Source organism: Chrysemys picta, chromosome 5 (assembly GCF_011386835.1).
Source record: "Chrysemys picta bellii isolate R12L10 chromosome 5, ASM1138683v2, whole genome shotgun sequence".
NCBI classification, from domain to species: domain Eukaryota; kingdom Metazoa; phylum Chordata; order Testudines; family Emydidae; genus Chrysemys; species Chrysemys picta.
The window spans coordinates 56,701,117-56,717,884 of NC_088795.1; the positions used below are offsets into that span (position 1 = coordinate 56,701,117).

Genomic DNA, 16,768 nt, shown 5'->3' on the forward strand with positions numbered 1-16,768 from the left:
GCTCCAAGAACATAGTGCAGTCATGTTGTTTTTTGGGAAGTTGTTGAATTGGAGAAAACATCTGAGGTCCAGGGCCCAAGTACATCCTAGCCTCACTATTTCCAATGGGGAGACTGTCTGAGAGACCAACCCTATAGGAAAGAATCCAGGGTGAAATCCTGGACCCACTGACATCAGTGGGATTTTTGCCATTGACTTCAGTGGAGCCAGGATTACCCCTATGGCCAAAATGTACTGTCAGTCCCCTTGACTTCAGCTACAACCATAATTCTGGTGACTGGTACAACAGGGCTGCAGAAGCTCATGCTGATGAATGCAGTCATCAACAAAAGCAGTGTTATTCACAAACTGAGTTCAAATGAGCCTCCCCCCCCCCCCCCCGAATTTTGCCTGTGTCACTGGGTATATCTACACGGCAAAAAAACCCAGACCTGCAGCAGTGAGTCTCAGAGCCTGGATCAACTGACGAAGCCTCATGGGGCTCATATTGCGCTGTTCAAACTAGCAGTGTAGGCTTGGGCTGGAGCCTGGGCTCTGAAACTCCAGGAGGGGAGAGGGTCTCTGAGCCTGGGCTCCAGCCCAAGCCCAAATGTTGACATTGCTATTTTTAGCACTGCAGCATGAACCCCGTGAGCCTGAGCTCAGGATCTGAGACTCGCTGCTGTGGGTTTTTTTTTTTTTTTTTGCTGTGTAGAAATATCCACTGAGATCTGGCTGGACGACTCTGCCAGCCCGGGATTGGCTCAGTTCTCCAGGCTACTCAATACAACACAGGCCAACTGAGGTGAAGCAGCCATGTTATTCTTATGGGACCTCAGATGCAAAAGAGGACACACACTGCAGACTAAAGCATTCGATGTGTTCATGCCGTGCAAGTCCAGGGGCAGAAGAAAACATGGGCTGAGAACCTGGGGGTGAGGTTTCCTCTCCTCCTATTTCCCTGCCAATCTGCCTAGTGCCCAATCCAGCTACTTGGTCTGGATGTTGTGCTGAGAAGTTGCCTTTATTTACGCACAGACATTTAAAAATGCCCATGCAAAGAGCTCTAGATGCCCTAACAATTCTTTAGATCTACAATCACAACTGAGTACCCAATAGCAAAACCTAATTGTATACAGCTAAAGCAACCCAAACAGCCAATAAATTGAAGCAGCAAAAACAGCTCTTTAACCCTCCCCCCTCCCCCAAAAAACAGACCCTCAACCTTTCCCAAAAGCCCTGTCAGATAAATGGCTTTTGCATCATGTTCAGAAGATTATTGAGTTTGGGCTTTTAATGAGTAAAGACCTATGTACAGCCCCATTTCAATTCCTTAACCCCCTCCCTGATGTGCCATGCTGTGAAGTCTTGTCTTGTCACACAGCAGCAGAGAAGCACTTTCTAATCTTGCTAGTTCCCTCTATTCACCTGGGGTATCACAATACTCCCTGCCTATCTGAACTTTCCCCCCTGCCTCCCTTTCAGTCACTGAATCATTTCCTCTCTTCAGATCTCATTTCCAGAATGCTCTTTTTTCATTAGCTTATGTTTGACTCTGTAAAGCACGCTGTTATACAGTGTCTGAAGGACCCTATCTCAAAGTACACTTTATTGTATATTTCAGTGTATGCTTTGCTGATTTACAGTTGCTCTAGCGAACATCTCCCTTTCTTACCAGAGTGGATACATAAAGGATATATCAGCTCTGAGTAATTATTAGTATGTTCCAAGGTTGTGTTCTACAATCAAATAATGTGTAGGAGGAAGGAAAGACTCCAGTTTATCAAGCTAAGGTCAAATAGCACAGATGGTCTCTCTTAATCTTCAGCTTGTAATATCCATTACAGATTGCATCTTCTAATGTCAAAGCATAATTTGTTGTTCTGAAATGTGTTGCTATTTCAAAGGCAAGTCAAAGATCAGAATCACTGAATATCAATGTACACTCATGTACGTTAGGAAGTGGTGTCCAGGTACCAAGGATGGTAAGCTGTTGATGTAGAGAGATATGTAAAACATGTGACTTGTTGATCTTTATTATGCAAACACGTGGCCTAAAGTGGAAAAATAATTAACCCAGTCAAGTGAAATGTCACAAGTAGTTCCCAACACTTAATGGAGTGCAAACGATACTTGTCAGACAAGTTAACTTTGATCTTCTCCTTTAGCCACAGCCCAACCCTTTCTGTAGAAATATGTGTGGAAGGGATAAATGTACAACAACAAAAATATGAGAAGCTCTCCTATGGGAAAAGTGCAGCATATTCATCTCTTGTGATCAGCACAGCTGTGCACTGAAGGTAAGGTCTGGTCAAAGGTGTGTAGGCCAGAGATCCCAAAGAAACTGTCAACGAGATCTGAGGTTTTGCTCCACCTGGAGTGAGCATCCTCCTCCAAGCTTCCCAGCCCCAAAGTGGATGTAAATGTAATTTACACTCACTTTACCTGTCCAGAGTGGTGTAAAGAGACCTAAAAGTACCTAAGAATCAGCTCCTAAATCTTTACTAAGGTGTTTAACAAATGACATTTTTTGTGTACCTCTTTCCAAATTGAAATATACAAATATGGAATTGCAATGCTATATAATTATCTGTTATTTAATCCTAAGGAAGAGGTAGAAATAACCTAGATAGATTTTTGTACATGTATTAGTGCAATTTGCTGTGACAAACCGAAATCATTGACGATAATGTCCATTCGCCTATCTCCAGCTACAGCCCCTAGCACAGCGGGGCCATGCTCTCAGTTGGAGCTTCTAGGCACTATCATAATACACATAATAAATAATAATAAATGCCTGCTTGACAGTCATCTCCCTAGGTCATCTGCTATAATAAGGGCCAAAAGGTGGTTTCTTAGCCCTTCTATCATTTGAAACAAGCCTGCCACAGGTTACATATGTTGGAATTCTAGATGAACCTCATTGAACTGCAAATGTGGATTTGCATTTCCCCTAAAGAACGGTTGATGATATTTAGGGTTCTAGCTCTACATATATCTATTACATTTTTTAAAAGTATATTACAAAGAAAGAAAAAGTTAGATTATTTGGTTTGGGGGTGTCCTGTATCTATGAGATAAAGTAGAGCACAAACGTTTTGTGAAATATCCCCTCACTAGTGAAGGGAGAGTAATCAGATTCTCGGGGTAGGTGTGGGATAAAATTTAATATAGCTGAAAGTGAGGGGCTAGTAGAGATAGTACCGATAGCGCTTGGAAAGATTGTTGGCACTGTACTGCACTTCAGTTCTTACCTGCAACACGCTGGGCTGGTCCAGTCTTCTTCCTTTCCTGAACTGAGACTGTCCTTTGTGCGGCTGGTTTGTGATGTGGAGGATACACATAATTTAAAGTGTATAGGGAAAACACTACTAAGGCCATGTTAACCAGGCAATATTTGAACTCTTGTCTCCAGAGTGGAAGTGCTAGTTTGTTAGCTACTGTAACAATCTGGCCTCATTTGTGTAGTTTATCAAAAATACTCTGTGGTAATCTTAGCAAAGATAAGAGGCTTTAATAAAGTTGTCCTAATAAATAATACTTAGAGCTTGGATGGCATTTTTCACCGTTAGCTCTCAAAGTGCTTTACCAAAGTAAATAAGAATTAAATCCCTACTTGACAAACAGGGAAACTGAGGCAAAGAAAGACTATCCTGTGGCAGAAAGTGCTCGGAGACAGATCTGATGATGTGCAAAGTGCCAAAATATGCTATGTTGTATTTACAATACACATACAGCATCCTTAAAACCAAAGACAAACTAATCAGCTTCTGACAGAATTCCATTGTATGTATTTAATCTGGGTGTGAATGTAATGCCCAACCTGGAGGTGAGAGACTAATGGAACTGAGAAAGTCATGTAAGTTTGCTCACAAGGCTGTGCCAGGTGGTGAACCTCAGGAGAGGTATCAGGGGGTAGCCGTGTTAGTCTGTATCTACAAAAACAACAAGGAGTCTGGTGGCACCTTAAAGACTAACAGATTTATTTGGGCATAAGCTTTCGTGAGTAAAAACCTCACTTCTTCGGATGCATAGAGTGAAAGTTACAGATGCAGGCATTATATACTGACACATGGAGAGCAGAGAGGCTGCTCTAGCTGTAGGCGAGCTAGGCAGCTACTCCTCTGTCATGGGCCAAATTTAAGTAGTGGTGGGGGGCAGCACACTAAAGTGTTGCCTAGGGCGACAGATTGCCTTGAGTGGCTTCTGCATCTCAATGCTAGCCTGTAACCACTTGGCTATTTCAGTCCCGGAAGGGTCTGTCAATCATAAAATTATGCTGTGATTTTATGATGCTGTCCAAGTGTCCATCATGGAGTATGATTGGAGAGCCTCAAACTAATTCTCACTTGCAACATAAGGACACAGCTTTTCAAGGCACTGAGCACCTCCAATTTAAAGGAGTGGGAGTTGAAGGCAGTTAGCACCTGCCAGGAGCATTCATTCCCTGGCATGACTTCAGCTAGTCTTTGTACCCAGGTCCCCAGAGATGAAAGTCACTGGGTCAGAATCTGCACTCAGTTACAGAAGTGCCAACCTAGAATAAACTCCACTGATTTAAATTGAGTTAGTCTAGATTTTCACTGGTGTAAATGAAATGAAATATAAAGCACTGCATAACATTACTGTAATACTATATTATACTATTTTTTACCTGAACTCTCAAAATAAGAAGATACAAAACAGGATTTTAGTAGGAGCTCTTACAGCTATATCAATTATTAACATGAAATTACTTTGACCACATATCTTAAGTTTGTTTATATAAGATACAGCTTGTAGCTTAGTTTGTCCAACTTATAGCTTCTAGCTCCCCAAAACATTAGCTTTGGTTTTCCACTAGAGGGTAGCATTGGTAAATGTATTGGCATTGTGGCATTTTTCTGGGTTTTTTTCCAAACCACTTTAGTTTCAGCACAAAATCTCTATTTTAAATGTTTTATTATTGTTAAAGAATGCTACAGTGTAAGGACATATGGAAGCAAAGCATTCTCCTTACCTTCTGGCAGCTTTCTTACGGCAATATCAACATACCAGTATGAGAGCTGCTATGTAAAATCCAAACTTCAGCCCAGACTTATTTTCATTTCTTTGGGTAAATGATATGCCATTATAATTCTGGAGCGGAGGGACAGGGGAAGAAGAAAGATACCATTTGATAAAACTGCGAAAGCCACTATTAGCACTTTCTCACCTCTAGCTATTCTTCTTTGTTGAGGATTGTACGCACTTACATAATGGGCTGGTATTGATTCACTCCTTTGAAAAGTGCCAAAGCAGCTCAAAGCTGTAGCCCAAGGGCTGTGCAATTAAAAAACATGATTTCAGGACCGGAACCAGTGTATTTATCTCAATCTGGTATTAATAGGGGAAGAGGAAAGCACTGAGATTTTTAATCAACTACTCTGGTGATTTTAAATACAGTCTATTTGCAATATATTTCTTTGATTTTCAGTTTAAATTACTGAATCTTGCAATGCATTTGATATACTGCAAAACATTGTATTTATGAATACACAGAAGTCCTTGGTATACAAAGTGCAAAATTATCTTTGTTATTTTCTCTCTGAAGAGAAATCATCCTAAGAGACAATAAGATATAAATTAAAAAAAAAAAAAAAAAAAAGTGGAAAGCGATAGAATAGCTTCTTCAATTAGCAATGGATTAAGGGCATAAATTTATTTTAAACACATATAGGGCTTGATCCAAAGCCAATTAAAAGTAATCAAAAGGTCCCATTGACTTTCATGGGCTCTCAATCAGGCCCATTGTGGTAATCGGAGGGTGAAATTCAACCCTATGCAGATGGTCAGCGCCAGGGGTGAAATCCTGGCTGCACCAAAGTTAGAAATAAGAACAGGAGGACTTGTGGCACCTTAGAGACTAACAAATTTATTAGAGCATAAGCTTTCGTGGACTACAGCCCACTTCTTCGGATGCATATAGAATGGAGCATCCGAAGAAGTGGGCTGTAGTCCACGAAAGCTTATGCTCTAATAAATTTGTTAGTCTCTAAGGTGCCACAAGTCCTCCTGTTCTTCTTTTTGCGGATACAGACTAACACGGCTGCTACTCTGAAAAGTTAGAAATGTGTTCCATTGAGTTTGTTCAAGTGTGGATTTCACCCGAGGTCTATGGACCATTTGAGTCCCATCTGAGCCCTCTTTGGAGGGAAGTAAGAGGCGGTGCATAGATCTCGTGCTGGCTGAACAGGGCTGAATTTCAATCTCCTAGGCAAGCTCTCAGAGGACCCAGTTTGGTGATAATCAGGTCCACGGTCGGGGCTTGTCAGAAATATAATTATAAAACTGGTATTAATATCCTCAAATATGCTTTACTAGCCCTTACGGACATCATTTGTGGTCAAGGACTCCAGAATCTTTAATAAAACAAAACAGAAAACAAAAGACATTAAAGAAACAAATCAAGGAGTTAGTGCTAAAAATCCAGACTGACAGACGAATCTTAATTCACATAACTAAAAAAAAAAAAAAAAGTACAAGAAGCATCAGCCTAGATTTGACTCTTGACATCACTTCAAAGTAAAAAAGTCGCTGTTTGAGGTTATATTTTCCTTTGGGTGATTTGTATGCAATAGCTATCACATGAGTTAATAAATATGGACTTTTAAAAAACAGGTATTAGGTATAGTTGATAACCTGCAACAGTTCTGCTTATCTTGACAAACCTTTTGGGGCTTTTTAGTGTGTGGATCATTGAGCCAATAGACCATAGCAGTTATGTCCATTGGATCAGCATGAGTTCTACTTTCACGAAAAAGCCTTAGGAAATTTTCTCTGGGAAAAAAATACTTTCACTCATGGGAAAAAGAGGTCTAATTCATTTGAGACCAAGTGCACTATACAAAGAGATTATCAGGAAAATCTTTTTTTTTTAAATAGATTTTTTTAAAATGGAAATAAAGCACCTTTATAACTAAGCGCCAGATTCTGTTTTTATAATGAGGATTACTTTACTCAAGTAGTGCCACTGAAATCAGAATCTGGCTCTTCAGTTTTTTTTTTTTTTTTTTTTTTGTAAAGGAAACCATTTTTCTTTACTTAGGCTCATAATGTTTAAAATCTTTTATTACCCATTACAATTTTTTCCATCGTGGTGTAAGATGGTCCTTCCCAAATTTCACCCATACCACACAGTTGGTAGCTAGCAAACCTCTGAAGCCAGGAGTTAAGAAATGCGATTGGATTTTGAATCGCAACAACCTGAATGAACTAATGACAATTCCTTAATATTTCAAGTTTTGTTTCTTAAATATTTGGTTAATATTAACAAATATGTCCAGAAATTTCCTATATTAAAATGGCACTTCATTTTTTTAAAAGTATAAAGTTTAATTTCTGCAATCTTCCACATACGTTACATTGGAACATCATTTTCTGTGTAAACCAGAGCTAAGTAACCAGCTGGGATTGGATAAATTAGCAGAGTTTGTTTTTACAACAAAAGGGTAGACTAACAATTCTTTAATATTATTTAAAAATCAAATTACAGTACCCAAAAGCTAATGATTTACTATAACTTTTATGTGGAAAACTGTTTTTCACATGTAGTACTCAGTTCCAGGTATTTTCCTGTGTTTAATTCCTACGTTAGGATCTGTCAGAGTAAACACCGTACTTGAAATTGTTTTTAAAAAATGACTTGATAAGATCTGTTAAATGAGGTGATTTGTGAAACATCATACGTGGTAATATTGCTGTATCTATTTGCCTGTGCCTTTCCAGACTGAAGAGCCAACATATGATATTATAACACACACACGCCACAGTATTTTTATTCTCGTTTCTACTGTTTCACAAAATCTCATGCATCACAACTCAGCTGTGCTCTTGCACTCCGAGGGACCAAGAAGAGGGGAGTTTGCTAGAGTACAGTGGCAAAAATACAGGCACACAGTAGTAGTACTGGTCCCCATGTTGCCAGCAGGGGTGTTAATGTGAATGTGCGGTGGATTTGACTCCCACTTGGAAAGATCACAGTGTTTAATGTTCATAGGCAGTTACAGCTGAGCTGAACAGAAACTGGCTTCCCACATTAACACTAAATGAACAGCATCCAGCAGTTATCATATTATCTGTTTGAAAATGTGTCATACTTACATTTTAGTACAGTATTGTGCTTCTGGGAGATATTTTATTTATTGAGGCAATAGATCTAAACAGAGATGATATATCCAATTCTCTACAGGAGGCTCAGGCAACTCTCAGCCAGGTACTTGAAGGACATCGCGTGTGTGTGTTTTGAAGGGGAGGGAAGTGGGGCTGAGGAGCCACATACTGTACATGTCATGTATTGTCTCTCTCTCCACCACAAGGCACCGTTCAGTAGTTACGTTAAATATTTCAGATAAATAGTGTTCTAAAAGATTTCACTGAAAAAGAGTTTTCTTAATTATTAAAAAAACGAAAGCCCCTTTGGAATTTCCCTAACGATGCAATAGCATGAAATGGAACAAGAGGCAGTTTGCTGAAAACCTTGGTGAACAGACACGGTGTAGTGACTCATCAAGCTCTTTACATGACCTTATGTCAGCCCCAGAAACATCAACTGAAGGCTTTGATGCAGGAAATATCAAAGGGGATCTGGACCCTGCTTATTCTGGGCCAGATGCTGTCCCCCTTACTTGTGCTGAGTAAGAAGTCAGTAGGATTCCTTGCAGCATAAATGACTGCTAAACATCCGGAAGAGTGGCAGAACCTGGCCTTCAATTCATAGTGTACTGACAATTGGAATTCTTCACTAGAGAATATTTGGATTCTATACTGAGGTGGCCAGGTGTCCTGATTTCCCAGGAATACCCAGGTTAAACACAGGCATTTTGGTGGATGTACTTATGTATTGTTTGTATTGCAGTAGTGTCTACAAGCCCCAATCAGGAATCAAGGCCCCACTGTTTGTATGTACAGTGTCCAGTGCAATCAATGAAAAGACAGCTTTTGCCTCCAGAAGAGTTCACAGTGTAATGATGAAAGATGAAAGAACACATGATGAAAGAACACAGGTGGATATAACAAACAAATAGGGAGAGCACAAAATAACTGATTAATGTAATAAGCAGCGGACACAATACACTAACTGCCTAACTACTAGCAAGTGCTTTGTAGGCATCTCAGCCAACGGCGAGTTTTAAGATGAGAGTTGGAGGATGACTTTTTTTTTTTAAATTCCCAATTTCAATATAACCACTTGACTTGAGGTTTCCTATCCAGCAACCACGAGCACTGAGATAAGCTTGGAATCCAGCTATTCCTACTTTGGTTCCTATGGGGCACTTCCCCAGTGAATTCTCTTGCAGGTTGATGTAATGGAATCCCAGAACTGTGAAAGATTGCTCCAGACCCAAGGCCAGGACACTGAAATATCCTGGGTTGCTTCTGGGAAAAGGGGAGTTGAGATGGGTCAGTGAGTTCCTTAAGTTCCTTCCTTAGGCACAATCTCCTTCCCCAAACTCCTCTTGGGGTTCTCCTATTCTGGGTTGTGGCCAAATGTCACAATCTAGCCCTAAAATGACAGAGATTTTAGTTATGAGGACACAAGTTGGTTTAACAAGGAGTAATTGGATGACATTAAGAAAAAAATTAGGCTGCACATCAGGAAAAATCTTCCTGACATTAATATCCGTGGAATAGTCTCCCAGGGAAGTGGTGGAAATGCCATCATTTGGAACAATCAAAACCAAGACTGGTCAATGCATTAGTGCATGGTAAACAATCTTGCTCTAACTGGGAGATGGACTGGGTAACTGAACAAGTCTGTCTCATCTACAACTGCTAGGATGCAACAGAGAAAGTAGATAGAAACAGACCACTCAGGAGGAATTATAGAGTGATGCTGACTAGAAACTGACAAAATATACAATTTTCAATGAATGGAATTTCACTCTCAGATTTTTGGTGTTTTTTTCATGTGATTTTTGAATCTCTCAGTACTTTCTATAGTTTCTTCCTGCAAAATGCCATTTTTTACATAATCTCCCCATATTTTTGCATTTTATCAATGAAATATCTTTCTTTATGGACAGTCCAATTTTTTGCTTAAAAACAGGCCCATTTCTTGGCACAAAGGCCTATTGAACACCAAAGCATTGGTATAAAAACATTTTTTCCATTAGTTATTTTTCCCCTGCAAATGATCCAATTGGCACAGTCTTAATGGGCAAACATTTGAATGTTGAGTAGCTTTGGCTTTTGTCACAATTATTTTATCCTTCTCTAAAGGTGCCATCCACTGGAGGAGGTGCCTGGACAGCACATCAAGCAAAGAGGCATTTTTCTTTTTATTTACTGGGTGAACAAAAGCTGGGCCTGGCAGGTGGCAGTAACAACCATCCTCTAGAGGAGGGCAGTTTTAAACTCTGGGGAGGCTCCAGAGAAACCCCATTGGCAGTGGCTCTTCTGGAGATGTCCTGAATTAACCCGTTCTCCAGGTGCATTGGCCCCAGTTCTCCTCAAGCAAGCCAACTCATTTTGTGCACTGCAGCGGCCAACTCATGACCCTTTGTTTGAGCAGCAATTACAGCACTTTCTGGTACTTAGCACTGCTCCAGGTGGCCCACCACCTGGGTTGGCCAGCAGAAACCAGGCAGTGAAATCTGGCCAAGGCACACTTACGCCATGCATTAAGAGCTAAAAGAGTTTAGACTATGGCTATTTTAGTAGCCATATAGCTCTAGTGTAATTAGATGATGTTTCATTCACTGCTGGTAACAGCTCATGTGCATTTACTTCCTTAAGTGAGCTGGGTCTCTTGTTTCAGCATATTAAATAAATGATAAGTGAAATACAGCTCTTAGATTTTAGCAAGGTGGGTGTCAGAATCAGTAACCAGTCCGTACAATGGAAATCTGAAAAAAACAGGTTCATTTCTGCCCAAATCTGTAGTAGAAAAAATAGGTTTTAGATGAGGGGTTTGATTCTGCTCATCCAGTGGCTCTGTTGCGCATTTCATTGTCACTCTGTAGGTCGGATGGCTGACAGAGATTGCTATAGAAATCCAACTCAAAATATTTTGAAAACTTTGTCTTCACTGCTGAGAAAACTAAGTGGTGACTCATGCTCTGGTCATTTCCAGACTCGAAGATTGCAATTTAATGGATTCTGAAACAGATATTCCAGAGACTGCAATTCGGGCAGGGTAGCAACCAAGAGATCACATCAACACCAAGGGTTTCCAACACATTTCCCCCATTTCTTTGATCATTGCATTGGCCACAAATTAAATCCCACTTCCTACTGAAGAGCTCACTCTCAACCACTAAGGCAAAGAAAACATTTAACAAGCTTGTTTTATTACCTCTGCTTGTTCTCCAGCTTCTAGCACGAAGTAGGCTTGCATGTAGTGATGCCTCCTACCACGAGCTCTGGAGGGAGGGAGGGAGTTAGAGGATGCAATGCACATCAGTTTTGTAGATCACGTCTTCTTATGGTAAATCATGGCACCACTGATTAATTTTCAATATTTAAAACCAAGGCTAAAAATGTTTTGACAGCACATATTTATAATTATTTGAGAAGCAAATTGTATTGTTCTGTAGATTGCTCTGTGTTAAGTGGTAGTTTCAAGGGGTTGTACATATAGAGCTTTGTAGAAATTGTATTTTTATAGTTTCGGCATCTAATATTAATGTTTATGTAAAAGCATTTTTTATTTTTCACCCATTTAAATTTCTGTAGTTGTACAAAATTACGGGTTATAAGCATTTTTTTAATCAATTTAAGTCTTCACACTTGTGCGAAATTAAGGAGGGGTCAGACAATTATTTAATGACAGTAGACACAGACTCAAAAAGTTAACGTTTTATAACAGCTAAAACACAAATTGTCAACATCACAATTCAAAATAGACAAAGTAAATATCCTTAAATCAAACTCTAATAAATTCTCAAGCAGCATTTTTTCTTAATTTGCCTATCTGTATATTTTGATTATCATCAATGTAAATATTTTTTTCGTCGGTTTGTGTGTGTACAGTGGAATTAACATGTACCAACATTTACCCATAATCATCTAATCCTTCCAAGCCTACATATAACCAAAGAGATTTTGATCTAAAGGATCCAAAAGAATTTAAAGTTTGACAATTATACTTGATATGTGGTTCAAAGATCAGAAAGTATAGAGACACCTAAGTATGGTCTCCTTAGAAGGTACAATCTGTGTATATGGGAGGCTGGACTGACCTCAGAACTCTTGTAAACTGGGCCAGTGGAGATTAGGTTTGTTATGGGTTGGAGAGGACAAACCACCACACTTAAAATAAAACTACTCTTCATTTACTCTCTTTGCATGCTACATAACACAGAGCAGTTTTAGAGCAATAGAAGTGCTTCTCAAATAGCTTTCCTTGCGAGATTATTTCACAGTTTAACAGACAGCTCATGGGAGATGCACAAATATAACTGAAGGGCAGAGTTTAATCCCTTGTCTATTTAATGTGTTTGCCAGCGGCCATGGGTGCATGTGGCACTTTATAATAATGGTAATATAAATGAATGTGAATGACAACAAAATGGAGAATTTATGATTTAGCCTCTTACCAGGTAGTAATTCCCCAAATGCATCACTCCAGTGCTGCATCATCTATTTAATTGCAAAATAGTTTGCCTGACACAAGTTTAAAAAAGTATGATACTGTGATAGTCTGATATGCAGAATTCTGTAGAAGTTTATGATTCAATACAAAATGCAATTCAGTGTTTTTTGTATTTCATTTTTTAATGCCAGAATAACATCAAAAAAAGAAACAATTCTTCCACACATGAACTTGCAAACATTTATATATTTTGGACTTGTTTCTCTCTAGAGATGTATGCATAAATACACACACACACACACAGGTATGTATGTATGTATGTATACACACAATTTTTGTGTGCCTAATACACACAATTTTTTATCCTGGTTTCTATCCCACTCCTGCATAAAATCATGCACATGTACAACTGAAGGTGAAAATTGTGATTAGGGAGCATACTACAAAGGTTTCCTCTTTCCCTGTTCGCCAGAATAATTTATACAACTGTATTTTTGTGAAACCAAACTGCTGAATTCCTCGGTTTCTCCTCCGTAGATGGATACAAGTCATCAGTCTCTGCTGGGACTGCTGCTCTTTTAGCCTGTGTGCTGCACAAACTAAGGAACTGACACAAAAAGTACAAAAACCAAAAAAGTAGTGGATCAGGATTTCAAAAGAATTAGAAAATTATTTGACTTGAACGTATTACCTAGGCCATTCTACTCTTTTAGCCTTGGAGCTTTGTTTATTCCAACACATAAGAGATGATTAGCTGTTCTGTTAACTCTTGATACCTAGAGCTGATAATACAATGTGTGATTTTTTTTTGCATTGACAGTAATATATGGAGCCTCAGATATGCAGAATGTAAGGCATTAATGAGTGAGCAGAATCCTGAAGTCCTAAACATAGTCCAAAAATCTCATTTATATCAAAAGGAGTTTTAGTCTGAATACAGACTGCTGTATTTCTCCCAATAAATTTGAAGCCAAGGCCAGAAACATTCAGAAAGTTTTCTAATCCTCTATAAAACAGTACTATGTTCAATTAATTTCTTTAAATCTGACTACAACTTGCCATATCCTCTGCTTGGCTCTCACCTTTTCTGCTACATATAAACAGGTCTTTGAAGTTATTTATATCAACAAGAAAAAGACTGTCTCTAGACAAAGAACTTTTTTCAATTTAATTAGTAAAATATTTTAAAAATTGTTCACACTTAAAAAAAAAAAAAGGAACATGCAGAAAATTCACTGACAAAAGCATGAAACTTCAACTTACAAAAACCCCCTCAAAACACAGACCCAGATGATAAGGAAGTTTGTCTTTCCCCTAATTTCACATTAACAAAACTAAGTCCCATGTGTTCCTGTTATAAAGACATGTAAGCATAATTGAAGGCATAAAATGAACAGCTTAACCATCTTTAAACATAACAGAATATTTTGGATATGAATAATTAAGTTCCACTAAGTATGGATTTAAAAATGTATTTCAGATTTGCTTTATATCTCGTTCAGAACAATACATCCAACATTAATTTATGTAAAAACAGGAATAAACAGATACCATTTAGGCTGCTCTAAACCATCACTAATTACACTAAAGGATCTAACAAAATTCTCTGGAAAACAGTCTTAAGAATATTTTTAACACAGTAAAATTATAACAAAGACAGACACTTTCAATGGAATCTAAACTAGTTGTTGCATGTACCGAAGGCATTAGATTCAGTACATAGAGGTAGATCAATTGGAATATTAGCAGTGTATTGACTGTTTAGAGAAGACACAACCAATGAAGGGAGAAAAAGCAACTGTGTGTGCTAGAATTCTTTTAATAATTTATAACAGTCAACCACAAACTCATGCTGTCTTTGGGCCTCATTCAATGGCCATTAAAGCCAATGGAAAGATTCATTGATCTCAATTGGAGCTGGATCGGGCCTTTTTATACTTTGAGGATTCAGAGACAGATTCAAGGAAACAAAACAAAAAAGCTAGAATGGAACTGTGCCCTTTAGCTAACCCTTGGCTGCTCTCAGTGTTCTTAAGCATTAGGTAAAGGAATTTTGATGCATATGGAGCCACTTTATTGAAAACGTTTGATAAAGTGAAGCTTATGGATTTGGATCTAAAAACTTATGTTTGATCTACTTTCATACCTGGGTTTGAGCACACCTCTAAAGGCACACTTGTCAAAAACATCTTTGAGCTCACTGGCCACTGCTCCGTGCATTCTTTGCAGCTGAAAAGAAGCTTAGACAATACAGCCCCAGTCTTGCAAGACGCTGAGCACCCTGAACTCTCATTCGTGTTTAGTTTCATTGGGTCAACTCTAGTCAATGGAAACTGAGGGCATCAGCACCTTGCAGGATCTTTGTTGCTTGCATGTTTTATGATCAGGGATTGATGATTTCAAAACACATCACTGACAACCAGTAATAATGTCTGATATTTTAATCTCAATGGCAACGGAGCAGCCTACTACAGACCTCTGCTAACACAAGGCATTTCTGCTTGGCACCAAATGGAATCCTCTTATATTAAACCAAGAATATCAGGAGAGATACAGCTAAAAATAATTTGACAAACACATGGCGACATGTATCCCAAGCATCTTAGGACAGATCATCAGCTGGTATAAATGTTCATAGCTCAATGGAGCTATGGCAGAGACAAACTGAGGCTCTTCCCCCTTTGTGTTTGCAGTGAATACTTGCAATGTAATTGAGTGCAAGGGGAATAGTGACATGCAGGATACCTCTGAACTTTTATCTATCTTACTGTTCGAAGTTTTCTTTTTTTCCTTTTATTTTTTAATGGACAGTCACCACCACAATTCTAGCAGGTAGATACATCTTAGAGTCCATGTTAATGCACCCATTCTAATTGCCTGACGTTTTGAATAAGGTGCTTGTTATGTGTTCAACTATATACCTGTACTCCTTTCTTTCTGGGCATACATGTATCCTTGGTCCTTTTTCTCTGTTTATTAAAAAAAAATCTATATTTTTTATGAAAATATTTGCATTTGATTGTCAAATTAACCATGATAATGTTCTTGTTAGAAGCATCCTTCTTAATTTGCCTTACAACCTTCTCAATTAGAGGAAAAAACTGTCAACTTTCTTGTTCTCATGAGGTTTATTAACATGGCAATATATAACTTAGTTTTGCTTTTACTACGGTAAAGATTCTATTTAAAAAATAGCAACTAAATTCTGTCACTGCAAATCTCTGTGTTGCATTTGAGAGAAAGAACAGAAAAAAAGAAAGAATTTTTTTGTTCACCTTGGATAAATAATAAAAAAACCCTCTTAGCGGCAAAACACAAATATTTCACTCATAACCCAAGCACCAGACCATTTCTTTGAAGAAGCTTATGATGCACTTAAGATATACAATGCCACGATATCATAATATGGAACTGAAAGAAATTTCTTGAGAAACCATTAACTTTGAAGGAATGTCTAGACAACTGTGTCAACAAATGCAAATAATTTATGCTTCTCAGCTCCTACCCAATGGATGGCCCCATGCTGAGTATACACAAACTCAGAAGAAAAAGGCATGTCACAGTCATATGACTAGGGAGGATAAGAGAATCACATAGAAATTCAAGTTAATCTTGAACAGAACTTCAGAAAGCACTGCTCTAAAGTTAGCCAGCAGAGGGATGTGCCCCTGGTCATTTTAGCTAGTTTAAAACACTAACTTACAGGTGGTGCATCCTAGCTTCAAATGAGAGGTGATGAAGGGAACACAGCTTTTAATTATGATAATTCATTCTGTTAGAAAAATAAAAACTAAATGACTACAAAATACTGTACAACCTCTTGCAGTAACTAACAAAGTGGCTTCTGGAAACAATGCTTTTGCCAAAAATGCATTTTTAAGGCACTTAAACAGATATATCTTTTTTAATATAGATAGAAAAATAAAATATGCGCTAAAGCAACATTCACAAATACCAGTCTTCTCAATTGTCTGAGTGTGTACAGTATAGTACATATATACATTCACTGTGACACGGACTGCTTCCATTGTTATACCTTCACAGGTACTTTGGGCTGTCTTGTTAACTTCAGTGCCTGCAAACATGAAACAAAACAATCATTTATTGCGTTGTTAAAGAATATAACCAAATACAAGGCAAGCTTTTATTTTAGTGGGTGCAAAGGGTTCAGTGTATTTTTAGGTGGCTCTGAGAAGCCATATTATCCAGCTTTATTAGAGTTTATAACTGAAAGTT

General features: G+C 38.4%; 1 protein-coding gene across 1 annotated transcript in view; it reads right to left on the minus strand.

The window, feature by feature from the left end:
* Nucleotides 1–11,781: 11,781 nt before the first annotated feature.
* Nucleotides 11,782–16,768, minus strand: part of SLC10A7 (solute carrier family 10 member 7) — a 197,330-nt gene continuing 192,343 nt past the window's right edge. The window contains exon 12 of the mRNA XM_005284277.4: nt 11,782–16,607. Within this exon, the coding sequence (XP_005284334.1) occupies nt 16,563–16,607 (45 nt within the window). The 3' untranslated portion in view covers nt 11,782–16,562. The remainder of the gene's footprint in view (nt 16,608–16,768) is intronic.